This window comes from Acartia tonsa, chromosome 14, assembly GCF_053477335.1.
Source record: "Acartia tonsa isolate MP-2025a chromosome 14, ASM5347733v1, whole genome shotgun sequence".
Classification (NCBI taxonomy): Eukaryota; Metazoa; Arthropoda; class Copepoda; order Calanoida; family Acartiidae; genus Acartia; species Acartia tonsa.
The window spans coordinates 20,057,848-20,084,183 of NC_137273.1; the positions used below are offsets into that span (position 1 = coordinate 20,057,848).

General features: G+C 42.0%; 2 protein-coding genes and 1 long non-coding RNA gene across 3 annotated transcripts in view; all 3 read right to left on the reverse strand.

The window, feature by feature from the left end:
* Nucleotides 1-3: 3 nt before the first annotated feature.
* Nucleotides 4-7,540, reverse strand: LOC145305622 (uncharacterized). Its single transcript, XR_013874641.1, has 4 exons — nt 7,472-7,540; nt 6,862-6,910; nt 6,501-6,532; nt 4-100 (listed from the first exon to the last, which is right to left on the reverse strand). It is a non-coding gene; the product is annotated as an uncharacterized LOC145305622 (long non-coding RNA).
* A 2,687-nt stretch (nt 7,541-10,227) lies between these two features.
* On the reverse strand, nt 10,228-17,456 carry LOC145305838 (matrix metalloproteinase-2-like). Its single transcript, XM_080147661.1, has 11 exons — nt 17,325-17,456; nt 16,729-16,775; nt 16,155-16,264; nt 15,604-15,671; nt 14,786-14,831; nt 14,446-14,514; nt 13,505-13,563; nt 12,749-12,816; nt 11,545-11,584; nt 11,077-11,137; nt 10,228-10,404 (listed from the first exon to the last, which is right to left on the reverse strand). Exons 3-11 carry the CDS (start codon nt 16,249-16,251, stop codon nt 10,286-10,288), a joined length of 627 nt encoding a protein of 208 aa, XP_080003787.1. The 5' UTR covers nt 16,252-16,264; nt 16,729-16,775; nt 17,325-17,456; the 3' UTR covers nt 10,228-10,285.
* Nucleotides 17,457-17,649: 193 nt separating this feature from the next.
* Nucleotides 17,650-26,336, reverse strand: part of LOC145305361 (matrix metalloproteinase-25-like) — a 30,617-nt gene continuing 21,930 nt past the window's right edge. The window contains exons 14-15 of the mRNA XM_080146980.1: nt 18,672-18,710; nt 17,650-17,846 (exon numbers count right to left, since the gene is read on the reverse strand). Coding sequence (XP_080003106.1) covers nt 17,650-17,846; nt 18,672-18,710 — 236 coding nt within the window. The remainder of the gene's footprint in view (nt 17,847-18,671; nt 18,711-26,336) is intronic.

Sequence of the window (26,336 nt, forward strand, 5' to 3'; positions counted from 1 at the left end):
GAACAAAATTACATAACACTTTTAGAGTAGCTTCACTAATTATATAAAAACTTACAGTTTAGCACTTGAGTCTGGAATTATAAATGTCCCATTGTAAATCCTAAATTTAAACGAGAATTCAAGTTTACACAATTACTAAAGCAATTATTTAGTCACTAACAGCTGGGCGTTTAACTCAAACAGCAGCTAAGTAAAGTATATCAAATAGTTGAAAGTTGAAAAATTAACAAATTTCTCTTAGGATAAAACGCCAATGAATTATTGGCGTTTTCAACCTAATACTAGTGTGGTATTCGGCGACCCTGAGCCATGTTATGTGGCAACCCTGACCTTGGTTGGAGGGCCCTCCCCCGAGTACCGGGGAAGGGGTCAGCCTGACCCCTCCCCATGCTTTAAAATTAATGATAGATTTGACAGCCGTATTATGGCTAAGCTGCATTGTTTGGTTCCCCCACCCCTTTCCAGGGATGGGGGATCATTGTTGCCCATTTTGATTAATGTATATATAGTTATATTGATTTTGCTCTAGTATTATTTATTCCAATCTGTGTATTTATTATTTGTTGTATTATAAAGTAGTAACCTTTAGACCCTGAATAAAGTAACATCTGAATAGACTTTGTTTGTTATTTAGTGATAGCTAGAGAAGCCCAGCTTCTCTATAATTATACGTGTCCACGTCTGTTCGCACTGCCGTAGTCATTTGAACTTGGGTAACGGCCATTTAACCGAGGTAGTTACCACAATTTGGTGACAGCTGTGTGAGATTACGGCAAAACACAAGTGTAGAGCAGACGCGCAGCTGAGGCTAAGGTACTCCCAGCAGTGAAACTGACAAACTGACACAAGCAACCTGAATTACCCACCCTGGATAGCAAGGTCTAACTCTGTATCCGGCAGTTGTGGAAGCGAAACCTAGCGAAAGACCACGGAGAGTGGCGGAACCAGAGCTGCGGAGAGCAGCAAAATCTGACGAAAGACCGCGGAGAGCGGCGAAATTCGACGGAGAACCGTGGAGAGCGACGAAATCTAACGGAGGATTGTGCGCTCAAGGGCTGAAACAGGCCTGCGGACGGGCTGAAACAGGCCAAGTAATTGCAGACGGCTGAAACAGGCCCATTACTTACTGCGAAAGATAGCGGGATTCGAACCCACGGCGCTGCAGGACGGGACATTCCCTGCCGCCACCACCTGGATTCGGACCCACGGCGCTGCAGGACGGGACATTCCCTGCCGCCAACTGGCTGAAGCAAGCAAAATAGCCGCGAGCTGTGAGCGAAAATACGAGTGTAGTGTACCAAATAGGAGAAAAACTACGTTAACCCCAAGTATCCTGAGAGGCTACAGCGCAGCCACCCATTGAGAAAAACAGATATTGTATCAGATTTTATGGATTGCCTCCCTGGTGTGAAGGCTAAACAACAGATTTATGGGCAGGGTTTGGTAAACAATTGCCGGGAATTTTGATAAGCCAAAAATAGAACCCAGGTGCAAGCTAACAATGCATTGTTAAAAACTCGGACCCCCAAACCTGCAGCACGGCAAATACACCCCCTATCCCAACAGAAGGGGAGGGTCCACCCATAAATTGAAGTAAATACAATCTAAGGTGACATCTGATAAGCCAAGGATTAAGGGAGAAGCCCACCTACCTTATAACCCAGTCACCTCAAGCCAGCGGCACCCCCCTCCCCACCTTGGGAAGGCCGTCCTTACCCCGTCCCCTCATGCATTCCCCCTTCTCCCCGCACTCGGATAAGTCCTTCTACCGTGCAGAGACAGAGACCGGGAGAACGGAGCGCATTTCACGGGTTGCGCAGAGAAGCTCGGAACGCAACGAAATCTGACGGACAAAGGAGATAAAGCGGACAAAGGAGATAAAGCAGACCAATGAGAGAGCAGATTGAGGGATAGATGTGCGTTTCACCTGTGTGCGCACTCTGACGGCGCATAGGCGCGTTGTGAGAAAAGGGATTTCACGCACACACACACACACACACACACAGGAGGGGAGCTACTCTATAGCATACAAAAGATATATTTTTAGAAAAAAATTGCAAAGCTCCTCCCCTTATCTACAGTGTGATAAGGAAAACTAAATCAGTTCCTGACAGCAGTTCAGACCCTCAACAACTCTCTAGACCTACCAGCCTACCCTAAAGCTGAGAAGCTAGTGAAAAAGTACCCTAGTGTATACCTATTTATATATTTGTATTTCCAACTACCAAACAAGTGATAAACGGTAGCGGTTGCTAGAATAGTGACCACAAGTGTAAGCAGCCTATAGTTTTGGCTTAGAATTAGTGACACGATGCTGAACCTTTGACCCTATGGAGCAACAACAAGCACAAGGAGGCGATCAGCTTCAATGATGGCTCCAGGACGATCCCCAGCCGGCTCCAGCCGAGTACCGCAAGCTGATGCTGAGTAACCTGCCGGAGTACCGAGGACCGCCAAAGCAGTCCTGGAACTCCCACATCCGGAGGCTGGAAATGTCATGGGCGGCTTACCGCGTACCCGCCCATGACACGCTGAACCGCCGCAACGCCCTCTTACTATCCCTGGCGGGGCAGGCGGCGGAGATGGCCTCCCACCTGTTTGGGGAGGCAGGCCAAGCCTTGACCTACGACCAAGTCAAGGCCAAGTGTGAAATGTTGTTCCGGCCAGCCTATGAGTCCCAGACCCTGAAGCAAGCCTTCAGGGACTATAGGCAACACTCGACGGAGCCCATCCAGGCCTATATCTCCACAAAGTGCGCCCTGTACAGGGAGGCCTACAGCCACGAAGACCTGGAGTTGCTCATCGATGAGCTTAACCGTGGCATCCGCAACGCCAACGTGAAGCGTGTGATGATGGGACATGAGATCGCCTTGGTCCCTGAGTACACGAGGCGTGCCATGTTCACCGTGACCATGATCACCAAGCAGCTGAAGGAGGGTGTGTGCCTGGTGGACGCCACCGACGGGCTCACGGGATCGGCCAGCGTCCAGTTGCCCCAGTATGATGATTCGGAGCCAATGGAGATTGGCGCCTTGGCTCCGGGTCTCCACCAGATGGGGAAGGTCGCACCAGACGACGCCTCCAAGATCCCAGGCCGCTGCTACCGATGCCATGGGAAAGGCCACCGAGTCAGAGACTGTCCTACTCCCATGGAGGTCAGCCTGGAAGAGCGACGCACCCAGTCCCGCCGTGACCGGCCTGCCAGATGTGAACGTTGCCACTACGCAGGCCATACAGCAGCCGAGTGCAAGGCTGACTGGGACCAGGTAGCCGGGAGGAGACGCGTAGCCGACAAGGGCGCTAACTCGGGAAAGCCCAGCTCCCAGGTAGCCAACATGGAAGGAAGCGCGCCGCCAGCAACACTCCAGCAAGCCGCCGCCCCCAACGCTTTGGGCCACTCAGAAGGAATGCCGCAGGATCAATGTGCTGGGAGGAGCGGCTGAACCCAACCGGGTTGGCCTGGGCTTCAGCCTCAACCACATGGGACCGGAGTATGTGCAGCCAACCAACATCGCGGAGCCAGAAGTCCTGCGGCCGCTGCCCTTTGGCCTCAACATGATGGTACCTGCCAGGCCGAGTCCCCCGAAGGAGGAGGTAACCCCTGTCACCCCCAGCGAGAGACGAGAGGCGCTACCCAGCGCCACCTGGACGATGTACGGGGAGGCCCTCGCGGCCGCCGAGCGGGAGAGGCAAGAGGCGCTAGCCAGCAAGTCCGAGTCGATGTATGGGACGACAACCGTCGCCGCCACCTGGGAAGGACGAGAGGTGCTACTCCGCACCCCCAAGCTGATGTCTTGGGCGACATCCGTCGCCGCCACCTGTGAAGACTGGGGGGTGCTATCCAGCACCCCCACGCTGGTGCCTGGGGCGACAACCATCGCCGCCACCAAGAGACCTGGATCCTGGAACCAGGGATAAGGGATGGGAAACCTGACCGAAAATTAGGTCTCAGCCTCCTTTTAAAAGTGATGGGGCAACTTTTCTTTTTTGCCTATAAAATCAACTCATTTCCCCCAGTTCCTCATTGGCTGTAGGCCAATATCCAATAGCCTGAAACTTGCTTTTAGCATTAACCAATTAATTAATAACAAACGCGTCCCCCAGTTCATTATTGGCTAAATTAATTCAACCAAACATAAATTTCTGCTATTAGAAAGACAACAATGGAAACTTTCTGCTATTAGAATGACAACAATATATATGACCTTCAATCACATCAACTTATTATTAAATTTACACATTAATAAATGTCCATATAGCAAAACATAAATTGAGAGATCGTTTTTTGAAGACTGAGTAGGATTCAACATTTTATACTTTAGAACAATGTGAAAAACTCATGTCTTTAGACAATTTAAAAGTTACATTTCATGTGGAATTGATAACCCATCTAAATGATCACAAATACAAAACTAGTTCAATATGTAAATAAAAGTGTACTGTGTTTTGTTAAAAAAAAAAATTTCATTAATTTTGGTAAAAATTATTGCACACTTAATTGAACTTTTCTGTTAATATTTAACGTAAAATAAATTTTTTTTTTAAATTCTTAATTTATATGTTTGCTATGGAACAATTAGTTGATAGAATGTTACCCATGTACTTATTCAATTCTACTTAATTTATTTATTAAAGCTGGGGAGCTAAAGCGGTGTTTATTTCTATATACAAATTTTGGGGTGAAGTAGATCTCCCCTTAAAATGTTTGAAAATAAATCAGATTTAACCATCTCAAAAAAAAACTTTTTTTTAAATTGGGGGGGGGGGGGTTTGGCGAAGTAATAACGGGATTCTACTTAAAGCCACTAACATATTGGTTCTTTGAAAAGTTTTTATTATATTTTATGATAGGTGAAATCAACTACCTGAATTCTATTCTATACTTTTTTTCTTTGCATTCATATAATAGCTATTTCATCATTGTTCATAGTTTTCAAATCTAACTACTGCGTCATCCCGAAACTAGTTTTTTAGGCCTAGTTGGAAAATAGGCCTGGAATAATATTTTCTTACGTTTCCCATCCCTTATCCCTGCCTGGAACGAGCCCGCAGCCCCGGAGGAAGGGGTGACAACCGTCACCCCCAGTCAACCCGAGCCCCCAGCCAGCAGGGAGAGTCCAGCTGTTCCTCACCCTCAACTGTGTCCAGCTGTCCAGCCCCCTCAACCAAGCCAGGATAAGTTAAAATTAACAAATACATTGTACCCAATATGTTGTAACCCCCCAGCCTTGCCTGTGCCCCCCGCACCAGAGGCTGGGGAGATTGAGATTTTGGGGTATCAGGACTTGTCTGTGCCACAAGCACCTGAGTTCCTAGGGCAGGGGAGGGATGCATTCTTGGTGGACCATCAGGCGCAATTCTTTATTAACATGACTACCCCCACCTCTATAGTGAACTGCGACTTTGAAGCCCATGCCACCAACCACCCAGCATTGTTTGTGGCAGCCGACCCGGCCACGGCAGCGTTGCCCAGAGTATCGGCCAGGGACGTGGATGTCCCCCTCCAGGCCGAGGGCCCTCCCCCGAGTACCGGGGAAGGGGTCAGCCTGACCCCTCCCCATGCTTTAAAATTAATGATAGATTTGACAGCCGTATTATGGCTAAGCTGCATTGTTTGGTTCCCCCACCCCTTTCCAGGGATGGGGAATCATTGTTGCCCATTTTGATTAATGTATATATAGTTATATTGATTTTGCTCTAGTATTATTTATTCCAATCTGTGTATTTATTATTTGTTGTATTATAAAGTAGTAACCTTTAGACCCTGAATAAAGTAACATCTTAATAGACTTTGTTTGTTATTTAGTGATAGCTAGAGAAGCCCAGCTTCTCTATAATTATACGTGTCCACGTCTGTTCGCACTGCCGTAGTCATTTGAACTTGGGTAATGGCCATTTAAACGAGGCGGTTACCACACTAGTAGTGAGCACTGATGTCTCCCTCCTTATTTTGAAATAAATTGAAAATAATGGCAGGGGTGGGGGGGGGGAAGTATTTTGTTTGTGTGTGATTACTGTAGGTCAGGTCGGGTAAGGTTATATTAGGTAGCCCCGAAGGGTTTGGGCAGCGCAGGTATAGGCCCCGCTTGGTCAGATATCACCGCAAGGATTATCTAGACATAGAACAACATACTCAGCTCGGACTTATTTTCATTTTATTTCAAAATTAAGAGAGGGTAGGGAGGGGGGGGGGGGGATTTTCAGTGCTCAAACTGCACTTTGAGTGATTGCACTGAATTATAATAGTTATTTCTCGTATCGTATTATAAACGGCTTTCCGTAGATATAGAATGTACAGTTATAAGATTAAAACTAGTATTTTAGCCCCGAGGTGCCGAAGGCACCGGCTAAAAAAACTAGTTTTAATCATATGATTGTACATTTCTATATTCGTAGAAAATTGGATATAATACGATGCTAGACATAGTTTTTTTTCGTATGGATGAGAACCGGGTCCTATCCACCGGATTCGAATGAATACGAGAAATATGATTATTAACCTTATTGTTGAAAAGTGACATCCATCAACTACCTGTAAATATGTTAATCTTAGTATAAACACATAAAACTGGCATTAATTTAAGATTTTTATTTTCATATTCGTGGTGGAAAATTGTCTGTAACACTATGCGATAAATAACTATTTTACCATTGTAGTATAGACAGTTTTTCATGGATTGAAAAATGAAGAGATTCAATAGAAGTTTTGTTGACCCCAAGGAGCAAAGATGAAGATTTTTTATTTTACGTGGAAATGGTCTGTTATGCGCAACGATACATGGCCTAAAACTGATTCTAAACCAGTTAATTTGTTTATGCATATCGCTTATTGTAATCCTTTATTTTAATAAAACTGAATACCTTTATAATGAACAGAAATCCCAATAAGAATAACATTTTCATTGCATATCTTTATTATATATTATATTATTATAATCATCTCTTTTTTGATAAGTAGCTACTCCGTTCTTTAACTCTTTCTCTCTTTTCAGCCAATTTATTTCATTGAAATTACCGAAAATTAAATATTTTGCTGGCGTAGAGTTGGCGTAAAATTTTTTTTTCATATTATTTAAGAGAAGTGGGTAAGAAGGGGGATAAATATGGAAAGGGGGTTGTGGGGGAGATTTTACATAGAATTGTTTGTCTGAATCACATTCCCTTTTCCCTGCTCTCTCTCTCTCTCTCTCTCTCTCTCTCTCTCTCTCTCTCTCTCTTTCTCTCGATCTCTCGCGCGCGCTCCCTCCATCTGACGGTTTTTTCTCTCTTAATCCCTTTTAATGTATGTATGTTAGTTGTTTAGCTAAAATAAGCTTCGTTACTATTGGAAATATCTTCCTTGTATGTGCAGAATAAAGTAGGATATATGATTTCAGACGTCTATCTTGAATACTCTGATCTGTTTTATCACTAATAACGTCGGATGTACAGACAATGTGAGTTATAAGATAGATATGTAATTTCAACAAACCAACAAACAAGTGCTTTCACTTACTTATCGAGCACTGAACCCCAAACCCAATTATTTTTAAATTAATCTGAAAATAAAGGAGGTGTAGTTTTCTTTCTATGCAACACTCCTACTGGTCTTATACTAAGTAAGCCTAAAAACCTAAACTAACCAAAAGTAATAAACAATATAAATGAAATATGAGCTGAAGTGAAAATATTTTCTGAATAGATATTTAAATTTATTTTATGTTAAATAAAAATCACAATGAATCATTTCTTTTAAAAGCTTATTTATAAATGCTTTGATTTTATAATATATGTTTACACCTTGAGTTCAATCCTTTAAAAAGTGAAAATCTGTACATGTCTGAAAAAAAGTTTTGATAAAAAATCTAAAACCTTTTTATTTCAATGAAATCCTTTTAACTAAAATATTGTTTACATCAAAACTCAAAGTCTCCAATCTTTGTTAGTCTGTTTCTGTTTAAAAACTCTAAAAATTATTATTTAACAAACTTTTAAAGATTGAACTTATACTTCAAGTGAAAATGATACTTTAAAAGTCGCTTATAAAATACAATATATATAACAATTCACCCTTTACAGTCATTTACAGGGATAGAAAGGGAGGAAGGAAGAGGACAATGGGCAATTAATTCAATTTAAGAGTTTTAACTCAATATCTTCAAAACCAGATATATCTGGAAAATTCCCAAAATTTAGATATAGCAATATTTATTTTATTTGTATAATAAGAAATTATTAAACACTGAAAGATAAGTATTTAACATTAGGTTATCCTGTCTTATTTTCCTGTGAATAGTCTGTAATTTATCATAAGATATATGACCTTAGTACTGGCACCATAATTGGGGTTTGTTTTCATATTTGACAAGAAGTTTATTAGAATGGATAGTTACAGAAGTATCACAGTAGAATTTCTGGTTTATCCCACCCATTATTAGAAGAAAACTATTTTGTTTAAAATAAAAAATAAACTTGTTTTGAATTTTTTTTCAAATGGTCGGCTGGTACTTTTATTGGTTAGTTCAGTAAGAGTCGTCTGCTTTTGGGAATAATTGTTTTAGCGGCATTCTTTGCGCTAGTACCCAAAGTCTTTGAATTTGGCAAAATAATAAAAGTTGCATGTGCTCTGGTACCCAAAGTCCAAGACTGTCAGAAATATAAATTTTAGATCCATTGTCCCCTCCCTTCCTCCCTGGGGATAGAACACATTGATGAACTTCTCCAATAATAAACAAAATAAACCCTTCTGTAGATTAAAGTTTAGGTTGAGAAGTTTGGACACTGTTCGCTTCAACCAACCTATCAAGATTAAATTAAAGCACCCAGAGGTTTTAACTCAAGAAAACAAATGAGAAATGCAATTTAAAAACTTTGAGCACCAAAATAATTTACATTTCACTTTTTTCCTGCTAAAATTTAAAGTGATTTAAAGTTAAAAAATGTGTAAAATAAAAGTTTAACATTGATTTATTACTTATATATGTAAAACCAAGGATGTCAATATCTATAAGTAGCAAAGTTCTTAAATGTAAAGGTAAGCAACAGAGGAAAAAACGAGCATAATTGACAAACAGACATAGCAAGTAACGATGATAGCTGGCCTTACAAATCTTCAATTTAAACAAAACTACCTCGAAAATTTTATTTAAGAGCAGTACCGGTAAACCAACAGACAATGTGATTTATGGAGAAGACGTGTATTTGTCAGAAAATTATTCACCAAAAATCAGCTTTCTATCTTAAATAGCATAAAAAAAAACACATTTCTCCAACATAAACTTGAGCATTACAGAAATACAGACGGACTAAGTAATTTAAAGAGTAGATAGCTATTGATCAGAAAAATCTACACTCAAAAATATCACCCGTCTAACTTGAAGCAGCTGAAAAAATCAGCTAAACTTAGCTGACAGAAGGACAGACATTTTGAACTATAAAGGAGCTAAAATTTACACCAAAATTATCACCCGTCTAACTTGAAGCAGCTGAGAAAATCAGCTAAACTTAGCTGACAGAAGGACGGACATTTCGAACTATAAAGGAGCTAAAATTTTATTAATAAAGTTTTATGATTAGCACACAGCTACTCTACACTAAGATGATCAGTCTGTTCACAACTACAGATATCCGGTTATCTTCTCACCTTTTTATGGCAACTGAGCAGCTGATTTATAACTCACTTTGTCCGTTTGTCCATCAATAATCTTTTATGACTTTGTCACTTATGTTGTCATCCTTGTTAGCTTACAAAGCAAACAATACCCCTTTTTATATATTCTATTATATAAAGTAGTAAGCTTTTTTTGTCTGTAGCGAAGGATTTCGCTAACCGCTGAACCAATATGGTTCTCCTTTGCAGTGAACCTTCTTAAAGGTCATGGGTAGCTTTTTATTTATTTGGGGGGAGGGAATCTTCATCCTCTCAAAAGAACTCAACCCTAGCCCCCCCCCCCCATTTTTTTTACTTTTACCTTTTTAATTTAAATTGAAAAGGGTAGTTTGGTTCCGCCCCCTCCCTTGAGTGTCCATAATAATCTATAATCTGTTTTTCTATCCATGCAGATAATTAAGATCCTAAAATTTTCTTACAATTTCAAACTTTGTACGAGTATTCCTGTAATTTTAAATTAACTTTTTAAGTTCTTTATGTATGATCCTGATTAATTTTTTAAAAATTCTTTAGATGTTAAATAATGAATAAATAAATCATTAATATTATTTGATAAATTTATTTTGTGATAAACTAAATTATGTAAGAGGAGAAAAATGTGTGGGGGGGGGGGGAGAGGTGCTACCTTCCATCAAATTAACATTGATAACATCCAAGCCAATATCTGGAGGTAGAGAGACTCCATTCAGTTTCCAACTTGACTTGATAATCATTGAACCTCCATGATGTGTCTGACTTGAAAAAGTAGGTCATACCTGAGTGAAGTAAGGAACAATTAAACAAGGACATAATTCACAAGTAGCAAAGCACAAAAATGCATGAATGTGAATACGGACAATGAGAAATAAAAAGCATTTGTTGATAATAATAACAGTCCGAAGGCCATGGATGTTTTTTTATAGTTATTTCAGCTTGGCCTTCTATCTGAATTAGAAGCTAAAATGACGTTTCCCTAAAAGTAATTTAGAGAGTGGCTACGCTGCTTACAAGGATGACAACAATAATAAGTAGAGAAAACGGACAAATTGAATAAAAGAGCACATATTGAGTGTTAATATAAATAGAGAAATAATGATATCATAATATAAAATCACGAAACCTTTACACAAAAATATATTTATTTGTATTATAATAATAACGGGCTGAATTATAATGATGCGTTTTGGAAATAGTACCACCACCCTCCAAAAAGAAATCGCTCAAAGAAAAAATCCCCCCCCCCTAAAAAAAAAATTTTTTTTAGAAACTAAAACTTAGTAATAAATATTCTAGCGAAATGTAAAATACTACAACAAGAAAAAATTTGTAAATTCCGCTAAAAAGCAGAATAAAAAATTCGTTACAACTTAAAGACATATACGACCATCGTGTTCATGGATTTGCCAAAGCTTTATATGAGACACTTCGTGAATCCATTTTTTGCTTACCGTCTGTCCATGAAATGACGGATTGAAAATCTTGTGGAACACCCGGCCATCTGTCTATAGACTGGAACAAAATTTCATCAATATTATTAAGTTTGATTAAAATCTAAAATTTGTCCAACATTTTTGTTAAATAAGAAGGCCGCGTTACAAATTTAACCCAAATGCCTATAGCGAAGTTACTCTATAATTAACATTATCTTACCACCTGTAAGTCCCTGAAAATTCCATAAAATAGTAAGCATCCATTACGTAATTTAATTGATGCGTTGGTCAGAAAGTCCTGCTACAACATATTAAAATTATAAAATAAAACTGTGAAAGTTTTCGTGATATTTCCTCAAATAAATATATTCTTGATGTATCTGCTCTTTAAATCACCTTTTCCTTATATCTTAAGTTTTTGTCCACGCTTCGCTACTTATGAATGTTGTCATCCTTGTTTTGATGAATTTGTTGAATGTTCCTAACCTGTGGATATCCTTGTTCTAGTATTAAATCACTTGTAAACCTGAGGTGAGGTTTTATAAAATTTCTGTCGTCTTCGTTCAATCAATCAGTGCAATAATGCCCCGTAGGATTTAAACAGAGTATACAACTTTAGAATTCAAAATTTTAAAATTATTAATTTAGCCATTTGTATAATGTCTAATACAGCTGTAATACTGTGTTTAAACCCTACGGTACATTAATGTCACTGACTAATTGAACGAAGACGACAATAATTTTATAAAACATCACCTCTGCAAACAAAATGGTATCAATGTTATTTATCGAATCGTATTATGGACAGCTTTCCGCGGAGAGAAAAATTAAAAATCATAAAATCAGTTTTTTAGCCCCGAGGGGCCGTAAGCCCGGGTAAACAAAATTGGTAATAATAGTATGATTTTTATTTTATTTCTCGTAGAATATTGTCTGTAATACGATATGATACATGATTTTTTAGTTAGACTCAGAATCGTTTCTTATACAGCGGATATTTCTCGGTTTTGAAGCCATACTATTTTTCCCCAACAATTTGCCAATTGCCTCGATTATTAGGAACATTGAGGGATAAGACAAATGACGATAACCACAGGGAGAGAGGATACATTGGGCTGTTTATTGCACTAGTCCTCATACTTTTATAATAACGTTTATTTTTCGTTGAATTAACAACTTTGGGGACTTTTACTTAATTTTCATTGGTTAATTCATTAAATTTATTGTCTAAACGGTTCAACCACTAATTGTAATCTACAGAAGGGGTAATTTTGTGTATCATCATTGGCCATTGTCCCATCCCTTCAGATTCCTGCGATAACTTGATCTATAATGCCAATAATGATCGAGAGATATCCAACTTTTGAAAATTAAAATATTGGTTTAATGAAAAAAATGAACACTATTAGTTTGAAATATCCATAATTAGATATCTTTGTCTTGTTTGAAATTAAAATGGTGATTAAAATCCGGGAAGAAGGGTACATTGGTCTGTTGATTTACTTGCCATGCAAGTTTTGCAAAATAGGTTGATTCAGTCGTTGGCTATCAAATTTTATAAACTATTTGTTTAATCCTGATTGAAGATTGCTCACTAGTGTTCAAACTTTCCAAGAACAATTTAGATTTACAGAAGGGGTAATAATATTTATCATGATTGTGGATGTTGATTAAAAACTATGCGGTATACCTCCAATAAAGTCCACCTGAGAAAATGTAAATTTTTCCATTCTTTGTCCATCTGAAGGCGGCATCCACCTTAAATTTAGATTAAAACAAGGATTACAACATCCATAAAAGTGAAGCTCTGAAACGGTATGACAGACGATCATTAACTCTTGTAGATTGTCAGAACTGAATATACAAAATATAATATGTATATAAGTTTTGACAAAATTAAATGTAAATTTGTTGCAAAATTCCTTAAGTACAGAATTCTGTTTAAGGACATACTGACATTTTTAAGACTTGGTTATAGAGATGCTTGTACCTTATTGTAATTGGAATCAGTAACCAAAAATCACACTAATCGGATGATTTTATCACATAAAAATTGTTGTAAAAGAAGTTAAAAAATAAAATGTTTAAAATGGACGTACGGACATTCTGGTGACGATTATAGAGTTGCTAAATCGTACCTTACTACTACAGGAATCATCATGCAAAATCGATAGAACAATTATAACATGCCCAAATTATCGAAAAAAGCTATCCGTTACGGACGAACTGACTAACCGACCCTAATTATAGAAAAGCTTCGCTTTAAAAAATATAATGTTTAGTCTTTTTATGCCTGTTTCATTTAAAATAAAAGAATTATTAACTTGAATGTATAAAAAATTAAGGACACTTTGGCTATCTAAGAGATAATGACAGAAAAAGAGCGAGAGATTATTATTATGATTATAGAGTAGCAATATCTTATTCCATTTCTCCCCATTCGTACCTGGCTGACAGCTGGTGGTAATCCAAGATTCTGCAAGGTTTTCCAGCTTGCCAAGGATCCTGTGGAATAACATGATGATTACTTCCCTTTAGTGATGTGCACAGGGTCTTGGCAACCCGCTTTAACGTTTCTTGTCATCTCGCTTAAATCAATTTAGGGGGGTGTGACTTTTTTTTACACATCAGTGTACATATGAAACGTTTAACTTGATTATTTCTCCCCTTCTATTTAAAATGGACGTGTGCTTTTTTGTTAAGTCTATGAGCATCTATTCTATTATTTAATACTTATATTTGCGGGAACTTTTGTTTAATGAAATCTTCCAATTTTTAACACTTACAAAACAGCCTGCTTTATTGCATCAAGATCCAAGACAGATCTATATAGGAAATAAAAGTCTATATATGAGATCAAATATTCCAAGTGATAAATGTTTAAAACTCATAGTGCTCCAATATTCCGTAATAAACTCTCATTGACCAGAACGATAAAACCCATTTTTTTACTTATAAAGAATAAATTCATTTTTTTAAATTTCATGTTGCTATTTGAATTATATTGAAGCATTAAATTTCTATCCATAAAACAGAAAATTCAAATTTATAGTATAGTAAATAAAAGAAAACTTAGTTTTAAAATGATTTAATACTAGCGATACGTGCGTGATGTGGTCAGATATTGAACTAAAATTTAACAGTTAACTAAATATTTTAACCCTTTCGGGACAATAATTTGGAATAAAAAATATTAAGATCCTATAATCCTAGAATAGGGGTAATAGTAAGAATTCAGATAATCAAAAGAAAGTAAATAAAACATTGAATAAACCTAGCCAATAGCGAGATAATTATATCGAGCCCAACTATAGTATGTTGTATTGTGCTTTTGCTACATTGTCATCCTTGTTTAAATATCAACTTTTATTAAAGTATAACCAGTACCTGTGTCGAAATTTGTATTTACAATTGAATATTTATTTCCAGCAAAGAAGATAAATCCCTTGTCACTTTCTATAATAGAATTAAATTTTTATAGTATGACCCTTTTTCGGGGGGGGGGGGGGCGTATTCTGTGTGTAAAAGATTTAGGACTATAACCAGGCAGGATCATATGATTAAGAACAAAAATATATATTTTTTTACTCCAAAAAACCTTTCATGGGACCAAAGTACTGAAATACAGTGGTGCTTTTATTATTTTTGAGTAGCTTCACTACCTACAAAATAAACTTTTATATACTAGGAAGATTGTTTATGTTATAGTTTGAGTAATAGAAATTACCAAAGACAGCGTCCACTCTTGAAAATCTTTCTGGCACATTAAACATCTAAAGATAAAATTTTCTTAAAAGAATTTTTTCACGTCAATTTTCAAAAATAACCGATCGCTCACAATTTGAACCACCATAAGTACTTCAATTCTTGGAGATAGACCCCATAATGTTTAGAGTTTTTGATGGGCCATTTAAGTTTTAGTATAAAAATAGTGGAAAATTTAGGAGAGGTCATTATTTTCTAGGGGCAATTTCTTTGGGAATGTGGTGGTACCCTTCCCCTAAAATATTTACAAACCTTCCAGGCAGGGTTTCGGATCCGGACCAACAAGGATCCTTGGACTCTAAAAAATGCGGAAAAAATGGAAAAATCTACCTAAATTTATATAAAATCTCAGACATTCTCTTGATGAGAGCCAATCTTTAAGATTTAGGGTCAGTCTTGAAAATTAAAAGTATTTTTAACTTTGAATTAAAGAATAAATATTTTTGAAAAGTTTGGTGATTTTATTTTTATTGTCAAGGATCCGGAACCGGTTCCGGTAGGATCCGGATCCGGATCCGCACTGACAAAATTTGGAGGATCCGGATCCGGATCCGCAAAAAATCAATGCGGATCCGAAACCCTGCTTCCAGGGCCAATGTAAATGAGAACCATATCGCATCAGCAGATAGGGATATCCTTTGGTACACAAAGTCAAGAAGACATGCTGCAAATTTTAAATAAGGATTAATAGATATTGAACAGATTCTTTTGTATGGATGGATATACGGACGGATGGAAGGACTAATTATAAAGTAGTAGTAGGTCTAATGGCAATTTTACCTGTTTTATTGGGGCAGGATATTCCGCCCGTAGCCTTCCCCTTGAACTATATCTCCACATATATTTACCTAAATATATAAGGGATCTTTAGTGATATGAAAATGAACGATATAAGGATGTACATTACTAACACACATTCCCATTATTTTTTTAAAAAATTAAGATCATTAGTTGTCAAATTTATGTACTTTATAATAAGTACCAAGAGTTTGAAACTCTACAAAAGTCTCATATGTTCTGCTGGAGGTGGTTGGTGGCTCAAAATAATCACTATTACAATTATAATATTATTATAATGCATCTCCTCCTCGTGGAAGAAGGTTAAAGTATTTAGATGTATATATATCTGTCTGTTCCTAAGCGTTTATCAATTATCATATTCAAAGGATCGAACTTGCAAATCATAAAATTTAAAACTTTTTTTTATAGTTGGACTGGTCCTGTGCTATTTTCAAGTCAAAGGGGCTATTAATAACGCTTTTAAGCAAACAAAGAAGATAATATCAGCAATTTCCAATATAAAAATTTATTATAAAAATTAAATATTTTACCTTTAAAAACAAAAAGTTCTCCTCTAATGACAGCTATGGTATCAAAATAATCATCTGGATTTTTACATGCCATACCACATATGTCTCTAACTTTCATAGCTTTGTGTCGTCTAGTTTTAAAGGGGTCAATTTTAGTCACAATAATTAACAGGAATCAATCATAAACATAAAAATTAAGTCAATAAACGATTCCAAATAAAGTTACCCTTTATATAGATTAAAATTAATTTGATTGCAAAGTTTGGAGCAACTAATCACAATATACTAAAAATATGCCAAGCCAACGTAAAAAGAAAACGTTTTGTAGGGTAGTCTAATTTTAACTCCAAAGTCCCCTCGCTAACGGATATCTGCTTTGTGACGTCACAAATGACCAAACATGATTAAATTATCTAATACAATAACATACTTTTGTGTAAGTTTGACATAAACAAAACATTTAAGATAACTTTAACTTACAGTCATATTATGTATTTAGAATAATCCCAAATAAAATATTTCTTTAATTTTCATTTTTGAAAGGTTTATGCACCGTTTTGTCCCAAACATAATTATTTTTAATCAAGAAACTTACTCTAAATATTCGTCCAAATCCTCATAATCACATTCATAGGATAAAGTCTAAGCAAACGAAATTATCATTAATATAGAAAACTCTTTGCGGATTATAAAAAGAAAATTTATTAATTCCAGTTAAGGGATCGAAAGTCTGGGTCAGTAAATTTTTCAGTAAAAAGCATAACCAAGTCTAATCCAGCGAAAATTAATCGGTTCCGAAGACATACTGGATAATATCTTAAGACAATTGGTATTAAGAAACAAACGTATTGCTTATGTTATCTTATTAATTAAATTTGTCTTATTTTAGTAGTATACAAAAATTCTGTAATTCATTTATAATTTGCATTACTGGATATAATTGTTCTTATTTATAATTGATATAACAATGGATATAGAATATATATAACAGTTGAAAAATTGTGGACAATTCTAGTTGCTAACTTTGACGTCACTTATTGTTCAGTTCGTTCATCCAGTAGGAGTGGAGGGGATGAGTAAAGGGGAATTTAAGAAGGGATCTTTATTTTAGCCACCTACAAGTTTCACTTTATTAGAGTACATGATAATCTGTTGTAAGATCAAAGTATTAAAAAAATCTATAAATATTACTGTATCGCTGTCAGTTGATTGTGTTGATACATCAGAAAATATTGTTGGTCCCAGTGCTGTAGATGATGAAGTTGTCAAAGGAGAACTATATATTTCCAAAAGGTTTAATGATTCTATTTCTGATAACTCTAGCTTTTACTGTAGCCTCTAAGAGCTTTATAAAAAAGGGAATTGGGTTGTAAGATTTCTTTTTATGTTGTTCTACCCACTACAAAATAGCATAAAACCTACCTTGATAAAGGATACAAAAAAGATATTCAAATTCTTTTCTAATTTAAAAATTGTTCAATTATGTGCCTTTTATTGGCATAGTTTATTATTATCATTAAGAATAATTTCTCCCGTTCCTGGTAGCTTTTGTAGTTGTTGAAGTAGATGTTGTTCTTTCAGATACACTCGATGTGCTTCTAGGTACATTCGATGTACTTCTAGGTACATTCGATGTACTTCTAGGTACATTTGTTGTACTTTTAGATGTCTCTGTGTCGCCCTCATCATATGAATAATATTCTCCCTCTTCAGCTTAAAAAATAAAATATGGTTACATTATGATTTTTAAAAGCGGGGCTTTTCTATAATTAGGGTTGGTCCGTCCGTCTGTAACGGTAAGCTCTTTTCGTTAATTTAAACATGTTAGAATTGTCCTATCGGTTTTAAACTGTGCATTGTAATTCATGTAGTAGTAAGGTAAGATTTATTGAGCTTAGCAACTCTACAATCGTTACCAGAATAACCACACGTCCATTTTAAACATGATGATTTTAAACTTTTTTAACAGCTAACTTTTATGTAATATGATTATTCGATTGGTCTGAGTTTTGGAATACTGATTTCTAGGACAACAAAATACAATATTATAAGCGAAGCTTCTCTATAATCAAGTCCTAAAAATGTATTAATGTCCATAAAAATTATCCTATAATTTAAGCAGTTTTTCAACAAATTCACTTAATTTTTTTTCAAAATTAAACATTTATATTCTTATTATTCATTTCTGACACTCTACTAGTGTTAATGTTCATTTGTCCTAATGTTTCAGGACTTCTCTTTTATGGATGTTGTCATATTTGTTTTTGTAGGAATTGTCACTGAATAATAAATTTATGATATTCTCATATTCAATAGGAAGTAAATTCTAGGAATTGACATAATCAAAATAACAAAAAAAAACTTCTGGACCAATACCAAACTTCACTGATAATTGTGATACGATCCGTCCAGGTTTTGATAGGACAATTTTAACATTCTAAATTCATGATTAGAGCTGATGAACTTATTGACTGATATCAAGACGGATAAACTTTAATTTAGAAATTTAGTTTTGTCTTTAAAAAAAATAACTAATACCTTTATTACTTTCTTCATTCTCTGGAAAAGATGCAGTAACTGAAAAAGTTTGGAAAATTTGTAAAAATTTATTTTTTATTCTACATTGATTAACATTTAATTAATATACAATTTCTTTATGAGCGGACACTAAGAATTTTTTCAATAGACAATCTTTTGTAAAATAGAATATCTTAAGGTGCATTTCCATCCTTCTAATATGAACTAATGTGGTAAGCCGAAGCGTTTCAGCTCACCGGTTGCGAGTTCGAATCCAACGAGCCCCTAGCCTTGAAGTATTCTACCAAAACAAACTAGCAGGATTTACTCATACAGAAATTATATTTAACTGAATACATTTACAATGGGTGGTTACTATATATATACAAAATAGATTATAACAATAAGTTAGGTTTGAAGGGGGTGTGGGAGACAAGGGCGTAGCCCGCGGCGGTAGACATCTGTGGGGTAAGCTGTAGTAAAAGGGAAGGCACCATCTCCCGGTTGTATAGTTGCCTGAGGGGCGCGGGGTTGCTAAGTGTCCGTGCCCCTCCCCTATTTAGCCAGTCCAATCTGACCGCTGCGCGATGGGGTCATCTGCGGTCATGAGGTGAATTATATTTAACTGAATACATTTACAATGGGTGGTTACTATATATATACAAAATAGATTATAACAATAAGTTAGGTTTGAAGGGGGTGTGGGAGACAAGGGCGTAGCCCGCGGCGGTAGACATCTGTGGGGTAAGCTGTAGTAAAAGGGAAGGCACCATCTCCCGGTTGTATAGTTGCCTGAGGGGCGCGGGGTTGCTAAGTGTCCGTGCCCCTCCCCTATTTAGCCAGTCCAATCTGACCGCTGCGCGATGGGGTCATCTGCGGTCATGAGGTGAATGGTGATATAATAGGATTAGTGCAGAAGGCTTGACTTGATAAGCCACTGCGTAGCAACTCTGTAAACTACCCGTCCGTCTGCTGCCGTATTACCACAACCTCCCCTTCAAGGGCTGCGGGGCTCCCGAGCCACCAGGCCTTGAACCTGGGGATACGGCAGCCTCTGTCTGCGAACAACAACATCTTCCTGGGGCACAGCTCGGTGCAGGACAGCCCTGGCTATACAGGCTCCGCGGGACACTCGCTGCTCGGTCTGACTGTTGTTGGATATCAGCATTGTCAACTCCCGGTTGGCTTCCAGCTGAGGGTTGGCGACAGCCAGGCCCCGTCGTTGGAAGTTTGGCCTTGTTTGCAGGACTAGCTCTGTCTCGGCTGGTAGCTGAACACGGAGGCCTAGGCTCACTCTAGAGGCTCCCAAGGGGGTTACAACGATGGAAGAAGGCGCGTAGAATTCCATGGGGGCGCCTGCCTTGTCCAGGTTGCTCGGCCTCTTAGCTCCCACCCAGATGGGGACGGCTGTCATCTGGAGGGGACACATCACTTCAGCTTCACCCTCTGGGGCCGCCACTTCCATCTCAGTGGCCGCTTCTTCTCCTGTAGGCTCGCTGCTGGCAGGCAGGGGCTCCATGTCAGCATCAGGGTTCCAGACTGCATCCCTAGGCGGTTCTGGGGCTGGCGGCGCCAGCGGTGGTTCGTTGGGTTGGTGCTGCAGGTTCTCTTCTACCGGGTCATGATCCTGGCTGCTAGGCTGTGGGGCGGCGGCTGCCGGCTGGTACACTGGAAACTGTCCTGGTTTACTAGCTGGCAACGCCGCAGCTCCGGCTGGCAGCTCAGTGGCGTCCTCGTCGCCGTCCAGGTCGCCTTGGATGTCTGTTGGAATCTGTTGGGCAGTGACATCTCCTGTGTATTTGCGCAGTCGGCCGACATGCGCGGTGATTTCCGAGATCTTGGCTGTTGGAGAGGCAGGTTTGATGACGTAGTGGACGTCCGTGGCCCGTCTCACTACCTTCCAAGGGCCAGTCCACCTCTTGGTAATCTTGGCTGACTTCCCTGGCACCAGGTGGGGGGCCAGATACCAGACCAGGTCTCCAACTTCGTATTTGGCCGTGCCTTCATAAGCGGCCGCGCTCCTTCGGATGGTTCCCTCTTCTCGCTGCTGGATTGCGTCGTACACGGCGTGGTATCGTTGCAGGAGGGCTTGGACGTTGGCTGGGACTGAGGCATATTCAGTGTCTGGCAGCCGGAGTACCAAGTCCACCGGGAGCTTGGCCTCTCTCCCAAAGTAGGCCAGGAAAGGGGTCACGCCCGTGGATCTGCAGGCCTTGGTATTGTAGGCGAAGGCGATAGCAGGCAAGTGTGGCTCCCAGTTGTTGTCATCTCTATCCAGAAACAGCCGCATGCCTGTGTTGAGCGTCCGATGGAACCTCTCAACCCGGTTGGACTGCGGGTTCTAGGGCGGTGGATGTGTCAGGCCAATCTCGAGCTTGGAGGCCAGTTCCTTGAATACCTGGCCAGTGAACTCCATCCCATTGTCGGAGTGGATCTTCAGGGGGCATCCGAACGTGGCCAGGTGGCGGTGCAGTAGGGTTTCAGCCACCGTGAGAGTGCGCTTGTTGGGGATGGCGTAGAGGCTGACAAACCGGCTGAACCCATCCTGACAGGTGAGGATGTAGCTGTTCCCGGCTGGCGTCTCTGGTAGGGGCCCCACCAGGTCAATGAACAGGACTTGCTGTGGGTACCCCTGTCGGGAGGGCACGTGTATTCCTAACTTCAGCCTCTCCTTGGTGACCTTCTGTACACACTCAGGGCAAGTCTGAACCATCAGGCGGACGTCACGGGACAGGTTGGGCCACCAGAAATGCATGGCGATGCGGGCAATAGTGGCGTCCATTCCAAAGTGCCCAGCCATGGGGGCTCCATGGGCCAGGAAGAACGCGTCCTGCTGGAGGGCCGAAGGCAGCAGGTACTTGTCCTCTCCCCTGTCAGGGTCTGGTCGGTGGTGGTGAGGCAGCCACGCTCGTCGAGTCCCAGGGCTGCGAAGCGGCTGGCATACTGCTGCTCGTTCCGGTCCTTGCCTCGTAGCTCAGCCTTAGTTGGGGCCTTTCCGTCGGCCACCCACTGGCGGACACGGAGCAGGATGGGATCCTGGGTCTGGGCTTCTAAGACTCGGGCCGGATCCAGCCGTGCTGCGGAGGGTCTGCCAGCTGCGGGCTCCCCTAGCTGGCAAAGGTGGTGGAGGTATTCAGCCTGTTCTGCTAATTCTTCGGCGGACGCTGTCGGCATATTCTCATCCTCCCGGCGGCTGAGGGCGTCAGCATTGGTGTTCTGGGTGCCAGGACGATGGCAGACAGTGAAATCAAGGGCCGCTAGCTCCTCCTGCCAGCGGGCCACCATCCCTGTGGATGTGTTCAGTGACTTCATCTGTAGCAAGGCTGAGGAATCAGTGTTGATCTGGAAGCTACGGTAGGACAAGATGCCGTGGAATTTCCGAATTCCATACATGATGGCGGCCATCTCTCCCTTCCAAGACGGGTAGCGAGTCTCGGGGTCGGTTGTCTTGCGCCCCACGGCGGCAATGAGCCTCTCCTTGCCGTCCTGGCATTGACTGAGTATGGCAGAGATGGCACGGCTGCTGAAGTCTGTGGTGAGCTGGAACAGGGCTGGTAAGTCAAACCTGGGTGGCGCTCGGATGGGGGCTTGGCGAAACTTGTCCTTGAGCTGTACCAGCTGGGCTTCCATCTCGGCTGTCCAGGTCAGTGTCTTGGCTGTTTTCTGCCGATTCATCTCGTAGGTGAGGTCGGCATACTCGGGGATGAACAAGCGGTAGTAGCCAAAGAACCCCAGGAGCGCCAGCAGGTCCTTGGGGGTGATGGGGGCCGGCCAGTCAATATAATCCTCTTGCATGGCTATCCCCTCACGGCTGAGGGTGTGGCCCAGATAATCTACTTTGGCTCGGAACAGCTTGGTCTTGGCTGGCTTGAGGCGGATTCCTCCCCTGCGGTGGGCTTCCAAGACCTCCCGGAGCCTAGCCAGGTGGGCCCAGGTGTCTTGGTGAAAGGTCAGGACGTCATCAAGATATGACTGGAGGTTGGCCGTGCCCAATGGGTTCAGGACCCCTGCAATAAATCTGGAGTAGACAGATGGTGCGGTAGCTAGGCCAAAGGGCATCCTTTTCCATTGGTACAAGCCTCTGGGGGTGGTGAAGGCGGTGCAGGGCCGGCTATCCTTGGACACTCGGATGGTGTAGTACGCAGCCACCGCGTCTAAGGCACTGTAGACGTGGTGTCCCCCAGCTCGTTCTACCAGCTGCTGGATCCTGGGCAAGGGGTAGCTGTCCAGCTCAAGACACTTGTTGAGGGCCCTGTAGTCGACGGCCCAGCGGGTGCTCCCGTCCTTCTTCTTGATAGGCACCAGGGGGCTGCTCCAGGCTGAGTCTGAAGGCTCTATGACTCCTTCTTGCAACCATGTGTCCAGTTGTTTTTCCAGCTCAGCATCCTGCCGCGGGTTCAGATCCCGAAATCTCTGGCGGATCGGCTGGGTCCCTGGCTTGAGGCGCAGCTGTAACTCTACTACATCAGTGCAGCCTGGGGTAGAGTTTGAGAAGACATCCCTGTACTCTGACAGCAGGGTCCAGACCTCCTTCTTGAGCAGGGGGTCCTTGCGCAGAAATTCGTTCTCCTCCATCTCAAGGGCTGCCCACAGCTGCTGCATATCTGGGGGCTCAACAGGCTCTTGGAATGAATGGATGCGAGGGGGAGGCTTGTCGGAGACCTCCAGAATGTCGGGCTTTATCAGCTCCCCAGCCACGGGGAGGCCGGCGTTCAGCAGGAGAGGCATCTCCCCCTCATTTACCACCAGCACTCGGAACACGCTGGCGGAGCCAGGCCTGTGCGCATACAGGCCTTCTGGTATGACAAGATACTCCCCAAACCTCTGTTCTGGGGCAGACAGCTGGATGGCATCCTTGGTGCGGTGTCCCACTTGCTCAACAGGGACAGCCATGACACCGCGGCCAGGCAAGACCACCCGCTTGGCCGTACGGAGTTGGGGTGGTTGGCCATTGGTTGGAGTGACAGCACTTAGCCTGTAAGTGGCTGGCACTGGGTCAGCTTCGGCTCCGGGAGCCACCGGCCGCGATTTGACGGGCTCGGCGCCAGGAGGGGCTGAGGTGTCGGAGCCATGCGTGGCTCCGAGGGCGCTCGGCCACAATTTGACGGGCTCGGCGCTAGGAGAGGCCGGGTTGCCGGGGCCAGCCTTGGCTCCGTGGGCGTTCAGCCGCGACTTGACGGGCTCGGCGCCGGGAGAGGCTGAGGCATCAGAGCCATGCGTGGCTCCGAGGGCGTCCGGCCACGACTTGACGGGCACGGCGCCGGGAGAGGCTGATTCCTGGGGGCTGGGCGCGGCTCTGAGTGCATCAGACCGCGACTTGAAAGCCTGGGCTCGGACTTGGCCAGTTGGATTGCTGGGGGCCCCAGGTAGAGGGGGCCAGGTGGACACGGCTGGCCGTTGATTAAGGTGTCGGCGGAGAAGATAGGCTCTAGAGGGCTGGAAATCTCGGGAAACGTCGTTGGCAGGCTCTCCAGAGGCACCTTGGGTACTGGGGGCACTCCCATGGCTAGCAGGTTGGTCCCCCTGTGGGCGTTCAGCGCAGCATCCACCCAGTGCGTGCCTTTCTCGACTACACGCGGCTGCTCTGGCAGTGGACCTGGCAGAGGCCCCTCGTAACTCAACTCTCTCTCGGCTGTCTCCCGGTCTATGGGGACGCCACGGAGTGGGATAAACTCCCCACGCACCCACAAGCAGGGGGGTTGCATGTCAAAACAGAGCCTAGTTCCGAACTCCTTGAGAAAGTACCCTCCTAGGTTCAGAGGGTGTGAGAGATTCCGTACCACAGTCACGTGGTACAGATGGAGTATAAGAGTGTGTGAGACTGCCATATATAATTTTCCAATTACCTGAAGGGGTTGCCCTATCTCATTAGCAGTCAGGATTTGGGTGTTGTCTGGAACCAACATCCGCTGCACGCCCATTGCGTGCATGAGGTGTTCAGAAATAACAGCAGACCCTGGTACACGGTTGCCAGAATCTACCATGGCATCAACCTGTACGTGCTGGGCAGGGTCAGGAGTAGGGAACCTCACCCTGATGTGGCAGGGGAAGTGGAGGTCCTGCCCTTGAGACAAGGGGGCCTCCCGCTCGGCTGGGGTCGGCAGAAACTTCGGCGGTGGCCGAACCGCAGCTATGGTAGTATCGCTTACCATGGTGTGTGTAGACCGCTGGTGGTGGCTTATACTGTAGCTTTGAATCACTAGAGCTTATCAATTATCACTGGGTCAACAATTTTATATTTCTTTTTATCACTTGGTTGACATTTATACACACTTATGTGTAGTTATCACTAGGAGCTCTAGGTGTGATTCTGGAAGCACTGGCAGCAGGGAATGTCCGTCCTGCAAGGGTCGATGGATGGCGGCGGCAGGGAATGTCCCGTCCTGCAGCGCCACTGGTTCAAATCCCGAAAGATGGCGGCAGGGAATGGCCCTTCCTGCAGCGCCTCGGGTTCGAATCCTGGGAGGTAACGGCAGGGAATGTCCCGTCCTGCCGTGCCTTTGGCTCAAATTCTGCTATCCGTCGCAGTGGTAGGCCTTACTTGTGTGCTGAAGCTTTGCAGCCACACATTGCCTTCTTAGGGAGACCAGCACTTAGCTGTCCTTCTCGTAGGTTTGGCCTGGGTGTCCTGGGGCTTGTCCCAGCTACACTTGCCAATTTAGACTCAGTTCTGTAGCCGTCTGAGCTAAATTATCCGATTACCATGGCTGCGCACCTAGCGCTACTCCCACACGGTACGGAAAAACGCCGTAAACTGGCGCTTTTAGCAGGCTAAATCTGCTTGCCGTAGGCCAGAGGCCTACATAATGCGTTCAAAATGATGGAAATCGACCTAAAAAGGCCGTCTCGCGGGTCAGTTGGCTTCTCAGTTGGCAGCTTACTGTCCCCTTACTTGCAAAAGGGTCCAATCAGAGGTAGAATTGGCTAGTTCCTGTAGGGCTCGATTGAAACATGCTGACACCAAGTTGTGGTAAGCCGAAGCGTTTCAGCTCACCAGTTGCGAGTTCGAATCCAACGAGCCCCTAGCCTTGAAGTATTCTACCAAAACAAACTAGCAGGATTTACTCATACAGAAATTATATTTAACTGAATACATTTACAATGGGTGGTTACTATATATATACAAAATAGATTATAACAATAAGTTAGGTTTGAAGGGGGTGTGGGAGACAAGGGCGTAGCCCGTGGCGGTAGACATCTGTGGGGTAAGCTGTAGTAAAAGGGAAGGCACCATCTCCCGGTTGTATAGTTGCCTGAGGGGCGCGGGGTTGCTAAGTGTCCGTGCCCCTCCCCTATTTAGCCAGTCCAATCTGACCGCTGCGCGACGGGGTCATCTGCGGTCATGAGGTGAATGGTGATATAATAGGATTAGTGCAGAAGGCTTGACTTGATAAGCCACTGCGTAGCAACTCTGTAAACTACCCGTCCGTCTGCTGCCGTATTACCACACTAACACCTAACTAAATAATATAAAATTATTTTCACGTTTTAAAATTGAGAAGGGGGGAGGTAGTGGTTATAATATCGTTCATTTTCCTATCCTGTAGATTACAGATTAAGCACTTCTTTAATGGTTATTTATCTCATCGTATTATGAACAGCTTTCCGTGGATATAAAAATATACAATTATAAGATTAAAACCAATTTTGTTAGCCATGAGATTGCAAAGGCACGGGCTAACAAAA